The sequence below is a fragment of the Rhinopithecus roxellana genome, chromosome 4, assembly GCF_007565055.1.
Source record: "Rhinopithecus roxellana isolate Shanxi Qingling chromosome 4, ASM756505v1, whole genome shotgun sequence".
In the NCBI taxonomy this organism is placed as follows: Eukaryota; Metazoa; Chordata; class Mammalia; order Primates; family Cercopithecidae; genus Rhinopithecus; species Rhinopithecus roxellana.
In genome coordinates, this window is record NC_044552.1 from 106,743,344 (window position 1) to 106,760,606 (window position 17,263).

A 17,263-nucleotide genomic window follows, 5' to 3' on the forward strand; every position below is an offset into this window, starting at 1 on the left:
AAGAGGATGGAATTGTTAATAAATGACTTGGACCACACAGAGAACAGGCCCTAAGGCTGTGACCATGGTTAACAATCCAGCCATTGTGCCTTTACATGCTGAGCAAACACAGGCCACACTGGAGCTCTGTGCTCCTCCTGCCCGGGGGCTCAGAGTGTACTGAGCATGCATTTTCTGGTGTAACCGAATGTCTGCACAAACCTTCATTTTATCCTCAGTAACTTGTGTGGAATAAATCCCCCAAAGTGGGATAATTGAGTCAAGGCACACATAGTTTTGTTTTAGAGATGAGGTCTTACTCTGTCACCCAGGCTGGGGTGCAGTGGTGCGATTACAGCTCACTGCAGCCTCGACCTCCCAGGCTCAAGTGATTCTCCCACCTCAGCCTTCTAAGTAGCTGGGATTACAGGTAAACATGACCAGCTAATTTCTATAGTTTTTGTAGAGATGGGGTTTTGCCATGTTGCCAGGCTGGTCTAGAACTCCTGGCCTCAAGTGATCCACCTGCCTTGGCCTTCCAAAGTGCTGGGATTACAGGTGTGAGCCGCTGCGCCTGACCATATACAGTTTTAAGACTTCAGAACAGACTGCTGCTGCTGCTGTCGCGGCTAGGGGAACTGTCGTGGGGAAGGATGGTGTGCGAAAAATGTGAAAAGAAACTTGTTACTGTTATCACTCCAGATACATGGAAAGATGGTGCCAGGAATACCACAGAAAGTGGTGGGAGAAAGCTGAATGAAAATAAAGCTTTGACTTCAAAAAAAGCAAGATTTGATCCATATGGAAATAATAAGTTCTCCACTTGCAGAATTTTTTTTTTTGTTTGTTTGTTTGTTTTTTTGTTTTTGAGGCGGAGTCTTGCTCTGTCGTCCAGGCTGGAGTGCAGTGGCCGGATCTCAGCTCACTGCAAGCTCCGCCTCCCGGGTTCCCGCCATTCTCCTGCCTCAGCCTCCCAAGTAGCTGGGACTACAGGCGCCCGCCACCTCGCCCGGCTAGTTTTTTGTATTTTTAGTAGAGACGGGGTTTCACTGTGTTCGCCAGGATGGTCTCGATCTCCTGAGCTTGTGATCCGCCCGTCTCGGCCTCCCAAAGTGCTGGGATTACAGGCTTGAGCCACCGCGCCCGGCCTCCACTTGCAGAATTTGTAAAAGTTCTGTGCACCAACCAGGTTCTCATTACTGCCAGGGCTGTGCCTACAAAAAAGGCATCTGTGCGATGTGTGGAAAAAAGGTTTTGGATACCAAAAACTACAAGCAAACATCTGTCTAGATGTATTGATGGAATTTCTGACTTTCTAAATGATTTTACTTTCTGCCTTGAATTTTCAAGGCATAGATGTCAACTTACAGAATAACGTGTTTTAAGACAATTAAGTTTAAACCAGAGAATTTGATTGTTATTCATTTTGCTCTCATGCTCTAAACAGCAGCAGTGTAACTAGTCTTTTGCCGTAAATGGTTTTTTCCTTATGAGCATTTTATTGAACTAAGTGGCAAATTCCATGAAAAATTTCTCAGTTCTGTATGCACTTTTATTTAACATTATTCATGTAATTCTCCCCACCACACACTTTATTTATAGATACTGCAAAAGTGAGAAGGAGGTAATAGATATTTTGCTGTGAATTTGGCATCCAGAGTTAACAGTTCTCCCCTCACTCCCTTACTTGTGTCAGAGTTATTAGAATCAGTAGCCTCTTAACTAATTGCAGTTTCATAGGATGTATAAATGTTTCAAGCCGTTATTGCTGAATGGTTCTTTAGTTATTAACCTAGACCCAAATCAAAGACCAGTTTTTATTTGTTCTTGCCGCCAAAGTGCCAGTTCCTTTAATATGTGACCAGGAACACAAGGAATATCCATATGTCCAAATAAACACACTGAATTTTAGAAAAACATATTACTTTGAATTCAAATTGTCATGAAAACCAGAACAGTGTTTGTCCATGTTGCATGTAATGAAAATAAATCCCTACTCTTTGAGAAAAGCTCTTTGAAGCAAAAACCAAAAAAAAAAAAAAAAAAAAAAGAAGACTTCAGAAACTGGCCTCTGGAAGGACAGACTAACTGCCTTGCTACCAGCAGTGTGAGAGGTGTTTCTCTCTACTCTTAGAAACATTAATTATTATAATTCTTCATCATTGTCAATGTCATAGGTGAAAAACTACATCTCACTACTTTGCATGCTACACTGTTAGTATTAATTTTAGTATCTTGTTAACAAGTCTTCCATGAGCTTTTTTTTTTTTTTTTTTTTTTTTTTTTTGAGACGCAGTCTCACTCTATCACTTGGGCTGGAGTGCAGTGGCCCAATCTTGGATCACTGCAACCTCCGCCTCCCGGGTTCAAGCGATTCTCCTGCCTCAGCCTCCTGAGTAGCTGGGATTACAGGTGCCTGACACTATGCCCAGCTAATTTTTTGTATTTTTAGTAGAGATGGGGTTTCACCATGTTGGCCAGGCTGGTCTCGAACTCCTGACCTCATGATTTGCCTGCCTCGGCCTCCCAAAGTGCTGGGATTACAGGCATGAGCCACTGCGCCCAGCTGAGCTAAGTCTTATTTGTCCTCACCACGTCTGTGCAGGAAGGAGGCAGCAGTGAATTTAACTCATCCATATTTATTGTACTAGCTGATGGTCCTCCAGGCATGTGTCATGAACAATAATGCACTTTTTTTTTTTTAGACGGAGTCTCGCTCTGTCGCCCATGCTGGAGTACAGTGGCGCAATCTCAGCTCACTGCAAGCTCCGCCTCCTGGGTTCACACTATTCTCCTGCCTCAGCCTCCAGAGTAGCTGGGACTACAGGTGTCCACCACCACACCCAGCAAAGTTTTTGTATTTTTAGTAGAGATGGGGTTTCACTGTGTTAGCCAGGATAGTCTCTATCTCCTGACCTCATGATCTGCCCGCCTTGGCCTCTCAAAGTGCTGGGATTACAGGTGTGAGCCACCACACCTGGCCAATAATGCACTTTTAAATCTACTTATGGGTCTTTAACTTACATGAAATCAGAGGCTGGGGACTCTAGTCTGGTGGTCTTAGGGATAGCAGAGGGGGAGGGCAGGGACAGCTGCTGTCTGAACAGAAACTACAGGCTGTGAGGGCTCTTTCTAACATTTTCAAAGTTTTGCTATTTTCTTCCCACTTGCTTCACCCCAGGACTTTCAACAAGTGTGTTTTTGATGAAATAATACATGAAAACGCTCATGAGTAAGAAAAAAGTTTTATAAAAGCATTATCCTACTTTTGTTAAAAATGAATATGTATATGTGTATGAATAAAAGTAACAAGAAAATGTAACAAAATTTTAATGGTGAGTTTTTCTAGATGCTTTTAACTTTCTTTGTATTTTTCTGTATTTTCTACAGTAAATCTGTATTTTAATAATTTGAAAAAACCCTAATATGTTATAATAACTGGATATCTAATCTCTCTGCATCTGTGAAAGGCTGTTCTTTATATCTTCATAACCAAATCCAAAGGTTGGTTATCAAAAAAGCAAAAGGGGAGATCATAAATAGATTGGAAATTGGGTGCTGACTCCCATCAGCTGCAGGTGGCAGCCTGGAGCATTATTTTCTTTTTTTTCCTTCAGCTTTTAAGTTCTGGGGTACAAGTGCAGAATGTGCAGGTTTGTTAAACAGGTAAACATGTGTCATGGTGGTTTGCTGCACAGATCATCCCATCCCTACGTATTAAGCCCAGCATCCACTAGTTATTCATCCTGATGCTGTCCCTCACCCCACCTCCCACCCTCTGACAGGCCCCAGTGTGTGTTGTTTCCCTCCATATGTTCATGTGTTCTCATCATTCAGCTTCCACTTCTAAGTGAGGACAAGCAGTATTTGGTTTTCTGTTCCTGCGTTAGTTTGCTGAGAATAATGGCTTCTAGCTTGCAGCACTATTTTCAAAAGGATTCTGAGCTAAGTCCACATTCCCCATGGGACAGTGCTGGGATAGATGAGCAACACCTAGCATGGGTAAGGGCTGATGGGGTAAAGTATGAATGTCAGCCTATTTATCATTCCTCAGTGCTGGACAGCACCTTGGAAGACATCTGGTTGAAGTCCCTTATTAACAGATGAGGCAACTGAGGTCCAGAGATATGAAGGGACTTATTCAAGGTTCTAAAGGTAGAGCCAAGACAGGCTTTGGTCTCGACTCTACTTTCAGCTAATTTGTTCATGCTCACGCGGTTCTCTCCACCACAGTGATATGGTAGGGATTCATCCATCCTGGCCTCTGATAACACAGATCTCTCCATAAACTCTTCACCCCTTTGGCAGTCCTGCCAAAGACGCCTGGTCTCCCCTGACTCTGTTTCTTAGGTTGTGATGCTCTTCTCCATACAAACTGTCTTAAGCAGAGAAAACCCACTAAAACCACATCCGAAGGCTTGCCGATTTTGCCGATTTTACCAGTAGGTGGCAGTACCAACAAGGAATGGACCAAAAAAGCAGACACTTGCAGTGTACTTAACCAAAACTCAGAAAGAAAAGCCCCTTAGAATGCAATGTTTTGCAGACACATTTTTATGGAGGCACTTAAAATCTACAAGGCACATAAACAAAGGAGTGGAAGGAAATATAACAAATATTAAAAGCAGTTTTCAAAAGAGGTGGCATTTTAAGTTCACTTTCCTTAAATTATTTTGCATCTTCCATATCTTGTACAATGAACAAAAATTTTTCTTAATAAACCTACTAAAATCATGTCAGGTTATTTCAATACAATTTATGCAGAGTCTGAAAAGACATTACAAAAGCTTTTGGAAATGTGATAATCTCTATTTCTGTCTCATGTCACATAATCATGCAAATAATAAGTGTGAAAAAAATGATGGAATCCTGTAATACTTACTGATTGATTGATTGAGACAAAGTCTCACTATGTTGCCCAGGCTGGTCTCAAACTCTTGACCTCAAGCAATTCTTCTGCCTCAGCCTCCAGAGTAGCTGGGATTATAGGTGAGTCACTTCACCTGGCTAAATTCTGTAATGCTTTAGTCATGTGAATGTATTTTAGGCCAGGTGCAATGACTCACACCTATAATCCTAGCACTTTGGGAGGCCAGCTGAGGTGGGCAGATCGCTTGAACCCAGGAGTTCAAGACCAGCCTGCGCGACATGGCAAAACCTTGTCTCTATAAAAAATACAAAAATTAGCCAGGCATGATGGTCCCAGCTACTACACCTATAGTCCCAGCTACTCAGGAGGCTGAGGTGGGAGGATCATGTGAGTTTGGGAAGTTGAGGCTGCAGTGAGCTGTGATCGTGTCACTGTACTCCAGCCTGGGCAACAGGGTGAGACCCTGTCTCAAAAAGTAAAATAAAATAAAATAAAATAAAATAAAATAAAATAAAATAAAATAAAATATAAAATAAAATAAAATAAATCTTATTACCGTTACTTTTTTTAGTGATAGATTTAGTTAAATTGGAGGCATAACATTGAATTACTAGCACATGCATCTCTTTCAAGATGACTTTTTTAAATGTTCCCTTGCTTGGGTGAAGAGGATTTATACAAATACATAATTATTATGCTGTTTCATCTCAAAGCAACCTAAAATTTAACACTTTAGGGTATTGGTTTCTGTAAGCTAAATGTTAATGTATTTACAAATAAATGTATTGGTATCTCTGGAGTAGGTATATATGTATGAGTGTATTTAGTAAGTGTCCCTTACTATACATCAGTGCAAATGTCAAGGTTTTTTCCCCCCTTTCTGGCTAACTTCTTAATTTCAACTCTTATTTCAAGATACTTCCTTAATACTCTTCAAACATAAACTTAATTGTGAGCCAAGTTTGACTACAGAAAACAAGGTTCTTCGTTGAGAACCTGCCCTGAATCCTTACCTGGCATCACAGGAATGATTTGACTCTCTGGTCCCCAAAAGGCGGAATGATTCCTCTTCTCTGTGTTTGATAATGCAGGTGGCTTGTTTGGAGCCGTGGCTTTCTGAGACTTTTCCACCAAGGAATCAACCCCTGCATCTTCACTCGGCCCTGTGGTTCTTGGCAGGGCAGGACTAGCTGCCATGTGGGTTACCATCTTGCGGTCCAGGCCTACTGAAGTGTGGAAGAGCTACTGTTACTTGCTGGATTTCTTTTCTGAGCTTTAATACTGAAAGCACTACATCTGCAGCTCATTTAGAATCATGGATATTTGGATATAATAGCCCACTCATCTAAGGCATGTCAGAGGACCATAAAAATCTATTCTCTCTTGTTTTCAAATGGGTAATTTATTCTTTTTTCTCATAGTCAGCTTTCCAAATGTTACACATAAAGAAATTGACAGGGCCCAGCATGGTGGCTCATGCCTATAATCCTAGCACTTTGGGAGGCAGAGGTAGGAGATCACTTGAGCCCAGGAGTTCGTGACCAGCCTGGGCAACAAGGCAAAACCCCATCTCTACAATAAATTAACAAAAATTAGCTGGGCATGGTGGCACATGCCTGCAGTCCTGGCTACTGGGAAGGCTGAGGTGGGAGAAACACCTAAGCCTGGGGAGGTCGAGGCTGCAGTGAGCCATGATCATGCCACTGCACTCCAGCCTGGGTGACAGTGAGAACTGGTCTCAAAAAAAAAAAAAAAAAAAAAGAAATGGACAAATACTAAACGTAAACTTAAGGTTTTGTAACTCTTTGTCCTTCCTCAAATCCATACTTCATTAAACTTTTGTCAGTTTTTCTTCTTTCTTACAGGGCATTTCTATGTGTATGACATTATAAGACTGATTTACAGCTCTGGCTCTGACTTAGCCATACCCTGGTGTATTGTAAATTTTCTTTAAAAAAGTATCAAAACAAAACATCAAATCACGTCAGTTTTTAAGAAAGCACATGATATGCAGCATTTTTAGGAGAGAAAAAACCTGGAAAATTGAAAAAAATTAAAAACATAAGCAATATTGAAAATTTAGGCCGGGCGCAGTGGCTCAAGCCTGTAATCCCAGCACTGTGGGAGGCCGAGACGGGCGAATCACGAGGTCAGGAGATCAAGACCGCCCTGGCTAACACGGTGAAACCCCCGTCTCTACTAAAAAATACAAAAAACTAGCTGGGCGAGGTGGTGGGCGCCTGTAGTCCCAGCTACTCGGGAGGCTGAGGCAGAAGAATGGCGTAAACCCAGGAGGCAGAGCTTGCAGTAAGCTGAGATCGCGTCACTGCACTCCAGCCCGGGGGACAGAGCAAGACTCCGTCTCAAAAAAAAAAAAAAAAAAAAGAAGAAGAAAAAATTTGACATTTGTGACTTAGACTGGAGACATACTGAATTCTCATTTAAGGCATAGCTTTTACATGTAAAGTTATAACCAAAATCAAGCAGGGGAAGGACACTGCATTTGCGTTTTATTCTCAGAACACAGACCTCCCAACTCCATCCCTTCCAGCCACTGCCTGGCAATGTGACACAGCCAACTCACGATTCTGGCAGAAGTCTTCATCAGACCCGTCAGGACACTGCTGCACTCCATCGCAGGCGAGCGTGATGTCAATGCAGCAGCCATCGTCACAGAAGAAGTGGTAGCGCGAGCAAGTGTGCAAACATCCTGTTTGTAAACAAATCTCAAGTCACAGGAGTGCAGGAGAAGTTCAGATTCTCAAGATGTGGATGACAAAGGGGAGTCCGTGGGGATGATAAAATCAAGATGGGGATGACAAAGGGGAGTCTGTGGGGATGATAAAATGCATTTGGGGGAAGAGATGCAAATAATCAGGCAAACCTAACAGTTTGGGCAACAGGTTCTGAAGAGGCGGGAGGGCTCTTTTTGAGCCTCCCGACTTAATTCTTTGGACTCCTCAGGGGCTCTTGGTCTGAGGGCTGTTCTCCATGCTTGCCTTGCTCAGGAGGTGGCACAGAGAAGCAGCAGTACAGGTCTCTCTCCACCCTTGCTTCCCCGCCTCAGCTGTCTCCCTCTGCATTCATTCGTACACGCCATTGTTGGAACCACTTCTTTTGGCTGTTGATTGCTCTGCAGGAGGCCACCTAACACCGTCCCACTCAATGGATGGCAGTTGGCTATGTTTTAACAGAGGTACCATTTTATTTATTTATTTATTTACTTACTTACTTACTTAAGATGAGGTCTCACCTTGTTGCCCAGGCTGAAGTTGCAGTGGCGCAATCTCGGCTCACTGCAACCTCTACCTCCCGGGTTCAAGAGATTCTCCTGCCTCAGCTTCTGGAGTAGCTGGGACTACAGACATGCACCACCACACCTGGTTAATTTTTGTATTTTTTGGTAGAGATAGGGTTTCACCTTGTTGGCCAGGCCGGTCTCGAACTCCTGACCTCAACTGATCCACTTGCCTCGGCCTCCCAAAGTGCTGGGACTACAGGTGTGAGCCACCATCCCTGGCCCAGAGGTACTATTTTACATGTGCTATGTCTTACATTCTTGTTTCCTAAGTAATACTTTTCATTGAGATTAACTTTTTACTACTGAATCCTATTTGTTGATTATCATAACATCCCTGATACTGTAGAGAATAAACAAAATATTTAGTTATGGGCTGGCATGAATTTTGTTTCATGAAATAATGACATTGGCCGGGCGTGGTGGCTCACACCTGTAATCCCAGCGCTTTGGGAAGCTAAGGCGGGCGGATCACGAGGTCAGGAGATCGAGACCATCCTGGCTAACACAGTGAAACCCCATCTCTACTAAAAATACAAAAAATTAGCCAGGTGAGGTAGCATGCACCTGTAGTCCCAGCTACTCAGGAGGCTGAGGCAGGAGAATCACTTGAGTCTGGGAGGCAGAGGTTGCAGTGAGCCAAGATTGCGCCACTGCACTCCAGCTTGGGCGACAGAAGAAGACTCTGTCTCAAAAAAAAAAAAAAAAAAAGAAAAAAGAAAAAAAGACATTTTCTCCCTTCTGGAGTTCTTAGGAGCTTTTAATTTGCAGTGGAATTTATAGGAGTTACAAATATTTTCCTGAAATGCATTTTCCTCTCCCTTGATTAAGCCAACTTTATGACTTAGCTAGATGAGAACCAGGTGACTATCTGGTACTGGCAACATGGACTAAAGCATAAGGCTAGAAGCAGCTCACAGGAGCTCCACAGTTTTACAGGGACAGAATGGACTAGACAATTCTCTCAGGAACATGGGGGAGTGGCAGATTACATGACATTCCTTCAAAACCAAATGGCTGAGCAGAGTTCACAAACCCAAGTGAAATCTTGGACATACACTTGTTTGTTTGTTTGTTTTTTGTAGATATGGGGTGTCACTATATTGCCCAGGCTGGTCTTGAACTACCGGACTCAAGCAATCCTCCTGCCTCGGCCTCCCAAAGTGCTGAGATTACAGATGTAAGCCACCACGCCCAGCCTTGGACACATCTTTTACTGAGAAGTGGTTAAATCAAGAGGTTGGGAAAGGAGTCTATCTTGGTGTAAGGCAATTTGAAGATATACTGATCCAGGAGGAAGAGAGGTTAAAGAAAATAAATGCTGATAGAAGCTCCTGTGGAAGAAGAGGAAGCAAAGAGCCTGCAGTCATGACTGAGAATATGGGCCGGAAGGAGAGTCAGCTCTGGCCACTGGGAAGAAGCAGTGAGTGGAGGTGGGGGACACGCTGGATATCAAGTGGGATACAGTTCCTCGTCAGGTTTCTTAAATTCATGGCATGAAAATCCCAAATATCTCAAGGTTTTATTTATTCCTTGGTGGTTTTGGAGATGGATCCATATTTGTAAATTTTCTATTTTTGGATTAGCAGCCTCCAAACTTTTTTGATCATGCATCCTGATCAATAATATATTGTTGAACAAGCATCTCCAGTTTATTTATTTATCTATTTATTTGAGACGGAGTCTCGCCGTGTCGCCCAGGGTGGAGGGTGGTGGTACAATCTCAGCTCACTGCAGCCTCCAGCTCCCAGTCTCAAGCAATCCTCACATCTCAGCCTACTGAGTAGCTGGGATTACAGGCGTATCTCACAACATCCGGCTAGTCCAGTTTATTTATAAATAATATGTGCATACTACTATACTAACATGGGTGTATCTTATGAAATATACTGAAATTTTAAGGAAAAAAATTAAAAATCAACAAAAACATAAACTCTGCTATCTTCTTTCTCACCCTAAAAATGTCTTGAACAACTCAGGGGCATCCTGTTTGGAGACTGCTGAGCTAGATCATGTTGGAAGAGCTTGCTGGCTTGCTGTTTGAATAGATCATTTTTCTAAACATGAAAAATGTTCAAAATGTCAACTTATTAAAAATTGAACTAAGTTATATTCATATAAGCAGGGTACCTGCTCATCTGTCTACCTCAGCTGGTGTCACCCTTGGTTACCATAACATCTGGGTCATTCATTGCAAGACCAATACATACAGTGGACGGGAGGGAAACACTTGTCTCTTCTACCTCTATTTTCCAATGTCTCTCTGTGGTGTTTTATTAACTTTAATTCATAGCATGTTATTCCAATATAACCAGTAAGTGATTCTAGACAGCAGTTAGTACTACACCAATTCCTTTTTATTTTCCATATAAAGTTACCCACACAGGACATATACTCAAGCGGCCATTGAGTAAACAAAAATGATTCATGCATCACTCTCTGCCACTTCAAATACAGTTTATTACCATCTTGGAGAAGGGCCAGAAATTTACAGCTGGCAATTTACCTCTGGAGTCCGGAAAGCTGCCTGAGTAAATAAACCAGGGCAAACAAGTGGCTGGTGAGGTGCTGGCCATCTGCTCATATCAGCGCAGGCCCTTCCTCCCTCCCAGGCACCTCAGTTGTACAAGAGCTATCCTTTTCTGATTTCTGTGGGGATGACAGGGTATCTGTGTCTTCTTCCCAAGAGTCCTTTCCTCCCAGAGTCAGCACTTGACTCAGACCCTGTCCAGGTGAGTCCTCGTACCCAGGGGGCAAGCCCTCTAGAGGGCGCCCAGTTCTACAGAAGTGAGTCATCCCCACTGGAGCCAGAGTCATGTCTCCACTGGTCCTGGTGGCCAAGGGACCAATGATGTTTTGAGTAGCTGGCTGGCTCTCCTGTCCAGCTGCAATGAATCGGCAGGGCTGATGGAATCCAGGCTGGGCTGGACAGACTCTGTTTAGTCGCTATCACTGGTGACCTCACAGTGCTGGCATGGGCTGGAGTTTGGTGCCTGTCCTGTCTGTGAATGGTTACCCTCCTTCTGTAACTTACAGTAAGTTTAACCCCTGGCTGGGCAGGAAGTGATCAGCCAAACAAATTTTTAATGTCGCCTATGAAAATTACCAAAGTGGACAAGTCCTTAGGATTCTAAATTCTCTAACTCCTTGGAAAATTTCATTTCCAGTATGCATACTAACCTCTGTTTTTGATAGAGGTCTAGATCCAATATAGTACAAGTAAATCACAGTCCTGTTCCAACTCTTTTATCCTCATTCTGCACACTGCTGGCCTAATTACCATCTAGATCCTGAGTAGTGAAGACTGAGAATTCAACAACGTCAGAGACTTACTGCAAGTTTACCAGAGTGATGGCTAGTGACAGGAAGTCAGGGCCACCAGTGCACCACTCTATCCCCAGTGCCTGGCAAGGTCCCTGCACGCTGCATACACTAAGAAAATACATAATGACCGAGTAACAGGATATTTAAATATACAAGATCTTAGCACCTCTCCAGAAGTGAATCGTGTATGTGGTGAGGGGTTCCCTCTACAATACTACAATATCTTTAGTGTCGCTAAGTTCCATGCAATGGATATTTAAAAAAATTTGATGACCTAATCTTTCTTAGAAATGTAGCTGTTGGGCTGGGCGCAGTGGCTCATGCCTGTAGTCTAAGCACTTTGGGAGGCTGAGGCAGACAGATCACCTGAGGTCAGGAATCTGAGGCCAGGTTGGCCAACATGGTGAAACCCTGTCTCTACTAAAAATACAAAATTAGCAGGGCATGGTGGTACACACCTGTAGTCCCAGATACTTGGGAAGCTGAGGCGGGAGAATTGCTTGAACCCAGGAGGTGGAGGTTGTAGTGAGTTGAGATTACACCATCGCACTCCAGCCTGGGCAACAAGAGCAAAACTCCATCTCAAAAAAAAAAAAAAAAAAAAAAAAAAAAAAATGTAGATCTTTAGAAAAGTAAGAAACATAGATGAATGAAATAAGTTTTACATTGTTACATTGTACAACAGAATGTGACAACCACCAAATGTATTTAGAGTTATATTATTAATATAGCTATGCATCTGTGTAGTCTATGAAAATGTGTAGGCAGTACTTTCAAATTGACGTGTCCTTTGCATATTTCAATTAATTTTAACCGTACTCCTTAGCTGCACTCTTTCTCTTTCTAATATTTTTGAAGTGATTTATTATATCAGCAATTGATTACACCCAAGAGCCAAGTCTTTCTTCAATCCTGTGGTATGTCTTTTCCTTGTTTTTTTATATGTATTTTTAATTGACAGAAAAGGAGAGTATATATTTATGAGGCACAATGTGATGTTTTGATATATGTTTGCATTGTGGAATGATTAAATCAAGCTAACTGATACATCTATCATCTCCCCTACTTGTAATCTTTTTGTGATAACAACATTTAAAACCTACTCTTCTAGCAATTTTGAAACAGGTAATACATTATCATTAACTACAGTCACCATGGTGTGCAACAGATCACCAGAACCTGTTCCTCCAGTCTCAGTGACACTTTGTACCCTTTGACCAGCGTCTCTCCTTTCCCAGTCGGTCCCCCGCACAGCCTCCAGTAACCACCATTCCACTCTCTGCTTCCACGAGTTCAGCTGGTTTCACTAAACTCCTTAGCTTCCCTCTTGGAACAGATGCATCAAATGGAGCATCCATCTGTAAACAAAGTCCTCTCCCAGAATAGCCGGGCAGTTGTCTTTGATGAAGTCAAGAAAAGCGGGAGCATCTCTTCTCATCCCCTGGAGTGCTCCCTCCACCTCAACCCAGTAGCATCAGCTAAGCCCAAAACAGAAGAGAGCCTGCTTTTGTTATTGTATTTTTAGCAAAGACTCTCTCATTCAGCAATAACCAAAATAAAGTGAAAGAGCCCATGGAGTGCAGAGCCAGAAGACAAAGCACCAACCCGACGCCGCCTTCCATAAGCAGTGGGAAGCGAGGGAAGGGCTTTCTTCTCACCTCCTGTGGAGTAGGCCGCACGAAGCACCGTCACTGACACGTTGTCAGAGCTTCTCTGCCCGGCAGTATCCATCACGGTCAGCTGGAAGGTGTAGGTTCCCTCCTGTAGGTGGGACAGCTTCAGGGTTCCTGATTGAGGCACCTGCCACACAGATGCGACACATCACATTGAGCAGCAGTCCTGAGCTCTGAGTCCAACACCATCCTCGACTGAAAGTCCATGTCCTCAGAGCAGCCCCGGGACCTGCCTCTGCACTCCAGCCTGAGGCTGCTGAACTACATCACACGCTGCTGGCAGCTGGCCCACCTTGAACTCATCAGTTCTAGTTTATTTAGGTGGCCAAGACCTTGACTGACAATCCCTTCTCTTGTCTGCAGCAGTTGCTGCTCCAAACCTGCACCTCATCCCCAGCCTCACGCTCAGGATCCAGGCCCTTCCGTCTCAGCAGGGGGCCTCATCAGCTTCAGGGAGAAAATCAGGACCATGACTAGGGCTCCACCACCCACCTCCTCCTGGGGCCCTACCTGTACCCACTGTCACCTCCTTCTGAGAGCCAGCAGGGAGTAGCTATCCCTCCTGTGTTCCAGGCCAACCCCTCCTTCTAGTTCTTGCCCTCTTGCTAGGACTTTTAGAACACTGACACATAGACTCATTTCTCTTTCAAATGGCTCTGCTATTACAATGCCCAAGTGTCTCTCATCCTAAGAAACAAACAAACAAAACAAAAAATAAAAAAATTCCCTGAGCTCCAAGGGCTCGCCAATCACAGCCCCACTTCCTTCCCATCTCCACTTGGCTCACTGAAAGGCCTCTCTGTGCCGTGCTTGCCGTTTCTGTTGGTTCACTTCCCATTTAGTCTTCCCCCACCCGGTGGAGCTGCTTTCCTCACCGTCCCCCTGAAACAGTGCTGGCAAAAGTCACTCACTAACCTAGCAAAAGTCATCTAGGTGTCAAGACCAGCAATACTATTTTTTAAAAATCCATGTTTGGTTGGGCGCGGTGGCTCACGCCTGTAATCCCAGCACTTTGGGAGGCCGAGGCGGGCGGACGATGAGGTCAGGAGACGGAGACAATCCTGGCCAACATGGTGAAACCCCATCTCTACTAAAAATACAAAAATCAGCTGGGCATGGTGGCGTGTGCCTGCAGTCCCAGGTACTCGGGAGGCTGAGGCAGGAGAATCACTTGAAAACCTGGGAGACGGAGGCTGTAGTGTGCCAAGATCACCCACTGCACTCCAGCCTGGTGACAGAGTGAGACTCCATCTCAAAAAAAAAAAAAAAAAAAAAAAAAAAAAAATTCCATGTTTAACTGGCCCTTTTACTGTATCTGGCCACGCTGGCCACTTGGGCTATTTGAAAACCCCTGCTTCCTTGGCCTCCTTTTCTATCCAAGCTCCCCCACTCATTCCTTGCAGAGGCCCTCCTGGGCTTCAGTTCTGATCACTCCCTAACCCAGGGCTCCATGCTTGCCCTCTGCTCTCCCAACATTCACAGGCAGCTTGCTGAGCACGCTGGAGCAACAGCTTCTAAGGCTCAGCTCTGTGGTAGGATTTTGCTGGACATTCAGCCAAAAGACTGTTTCTTCAGCTTTCCTAATGATTCTATTACCCACTTAATATTCTACTTTAAAAAAGTCATTTCTGCTTAAATGAACTAGTCTGGATAGTGTCCTCTGCCAAATGCTGACCATTCGACATTCTATTACATTGATGCATTAATAATGGACTTTTGAAATTACAGAGGATTGCACTATTATAAGAACCATCTGCTTGTTTTTAATTAGGGAATCCTAGAATTTGGACTGACTTAGGCTTAGAGGATTTGTCAACACTACATATACACACCCACAGGATGCTTCACAATCATTTAGAGGTGATACAATGAGATACCGTGGTTGTCATATTTTATGCCACTTTAGCTAAGGTATGGATTTCCAGGTCCCAGCCTCAGAGAGTCAGAGTCAGTGGGTTGGTCAGGAGAGCGGGACCCAGGATTCTACACTTACCCAGCCCACCCAGGTGACCCATGATCCACACTGAAAGAAACACTGGTGCATGGTTAAGAGCACAGAAACCGGTGTCCAATAGACATGGGTTTGAATATCAGCCCTACCCTATACCAGCTGGGTGATGATGTACAAGTCACTTAATGTCTCTAAACCTCAGTTTTTTTTTTCATTTGTAAAATGGAAATAATAACAGTACCTACCTGATGAGGATCAAATAAGGTAACTCATGTAAAAGAGCTGGGCCTGGCCCATAGTAAGCGCTTAAATATATCCATTGTCTCCACTGGTTGATTCTTATCTCTAACTGAAGGACATTACACAATGACTCTTTACAGATTAAGAAATGAATCCCCATGGAGTGATTTTCATTCACTGAGACAGTGACAGAATTGAGACCTCGAGTTGTAAAACAGTCTACACTGGCCTACAAGCTGTCCATCACTTTCCCTGCAAAAGCCTTACTCTGGAGGGCTGGCAACGATGGCCACCTGCCCTTTGTTGTTTATTTCAAAGAGATGTTAAGCAGTGCTCACTGCCATGCTGTTACATTACCTTGAGGCCCAACTACACTGAGAGAATGCCAAACGGGTCATTTATGTGAGTGCTAAAATACTAAGGGCAGCAGAGAGTGCTCTAATGACAATAAGAGAATTTCCAAAGAGCCTGGAGTGGGCCACTGATGCTAGGAATCAGAACCCACTGAAATAAAAGTGGAAGTCAGTCTGAGACTCAGGACAAGACCGGATAAGGTCTTATTCTGATCGGATAAGACTTGGGGCTCAGGTCTTATCTGTCGGATAAGACCAGATCTTATCCGGTCAGATAAGATCAGAGAATCAGATAAATAAGACTGAAAACAAGACTAGAACTCTGGTTTGAGACCTCAAGATTGCATTTAATGATCCCTCTTTCATATCTCACCTCCAATCCATCGGGAAATCCCACGGGGTCTGCCTTAAAAACACATCCAGAATTTGACCATATATCACCCTGTCCACGGGTACCACCTTGCTCTGACCCCACCCTGTCTCTTGCCTGGGTCACTGCAGTGGACCAGAGCCTGGTGTCTCCTTTTTTCTGGAAACTTTCCCTCCCACCTCCATCTACAGTGAGAGGAGGGTCAGTTATGGCCTCTTCCTATGGGCACCAGGCTGAACCAAGGTGAGACAAAGACAGGGTAAGGTGCAGGTGGTGAAGCTCAGAGCTACCTAAGTGGAGGGGTGGGCGGGTATGTGGCAGGCTCTGGCTCTCTTTAAGCCTGGCTCAGAACCAGGCAGACCTTGCTGGCGGGCAGCAGTACAATAGCTTACGCCCTCATTTACTGTCTCTTGGGACTGAGGAACACAAGGGAGCATGGCTGCAAATGACAGGCATGCTGGAGAATGTCTAGGTGAGGCCCTGCAGCCTTCAGTCAAGTAAGGTGATACAAGAAAGCTGCTCTGTCCCAGCTGCTCGGCCTGAAAGCAGACAAGAAGCCCTGAGACTGCCAGGGACCAGCAAGTGCTGGCCCCCCGCCATGGTATGTGAGTGGAGGGCTGGGCTGCAGGATTGATTCAGAGCAGAGATTTAGAAGGTGGGTGTGACAGGGGGACGCCAAGTCATGACCAGATTCTGAGCGTGGCCATCGGAGTGGAGACAAAGTTAACAGAGATTTTAAAAAACACCAAGGGGCCGGGTATGGTGGCTCACGTCTATAATCCCACCACTTTGGGAGGCTGAGGTGGGTGGATCAGTTGAGGCCAGGAGTTTGAGACCGGCCTGGCCAACATGGTGAAACCCCATCTTTACTAACAATACAAAAATTAGCCAAGTGGTGCGTGCCTGTAGTCCCAGCTACTTGGGAGGCTGAGGCATGAGAAACTCTTGAACCCAGGAGGTGGAGGTTGCAGTGAGCCGAGATTGCACCACTGCACTCCAGCCTGGGCAACAGAGGGAGACCCTATCTCAAAATAAAATAAAATAAAAAATAAAATAAAATAAAATAAAATAAACCAAGGAAGCACTGAGGCCAAGGAGCTGGATGTGCCATCCATGAGGCTGCTGGCGTCACCGTGCCAGAGCTCCCTGCAAGTCAGTGAGTCACTGAGCTTCTGGGCATCAAAACTCAGAGTGCCAACGTCAGA

The 17,263-nt window shown here is 44.3% G+C and overlaps 1 protein-coding gene across 2 annotated transcripts in view; it reads right to left on the reverse strand.

The window, feature by feature from the left end:
- Nucleotides 1-17,263, reverse strand: part of LRP11 (LDL receptor related protein 11) — a 42,795-nt gene that overhangs the window by 13,847 nt on the left and 11,685 nt on the right. Inside the window, exons 3-5 of one of the 2 annotated variants that reach the window (XM_030929187.1) lie at nt 13,130-13,271; nt 7,434-7,559; nt 5,863-6,072 (exon numbers count right to left, since the gene is read on the reverse strand). In XM_030929187.1, the coding sequence (XP_030785047.1) occupies nt 5,863-6,072; nt 7,434-7,559; nt 13,130-13,271 (478 nt within the window). Of the gene's footprint in view, nt 1-5,862; nt 6,076-7,433; nt 7,560-13,129; nt 13,272-17,263 lie in introns of both variants that reach the window. The other variant, XM_030929185.1, reaches the window with a different exon arrangement.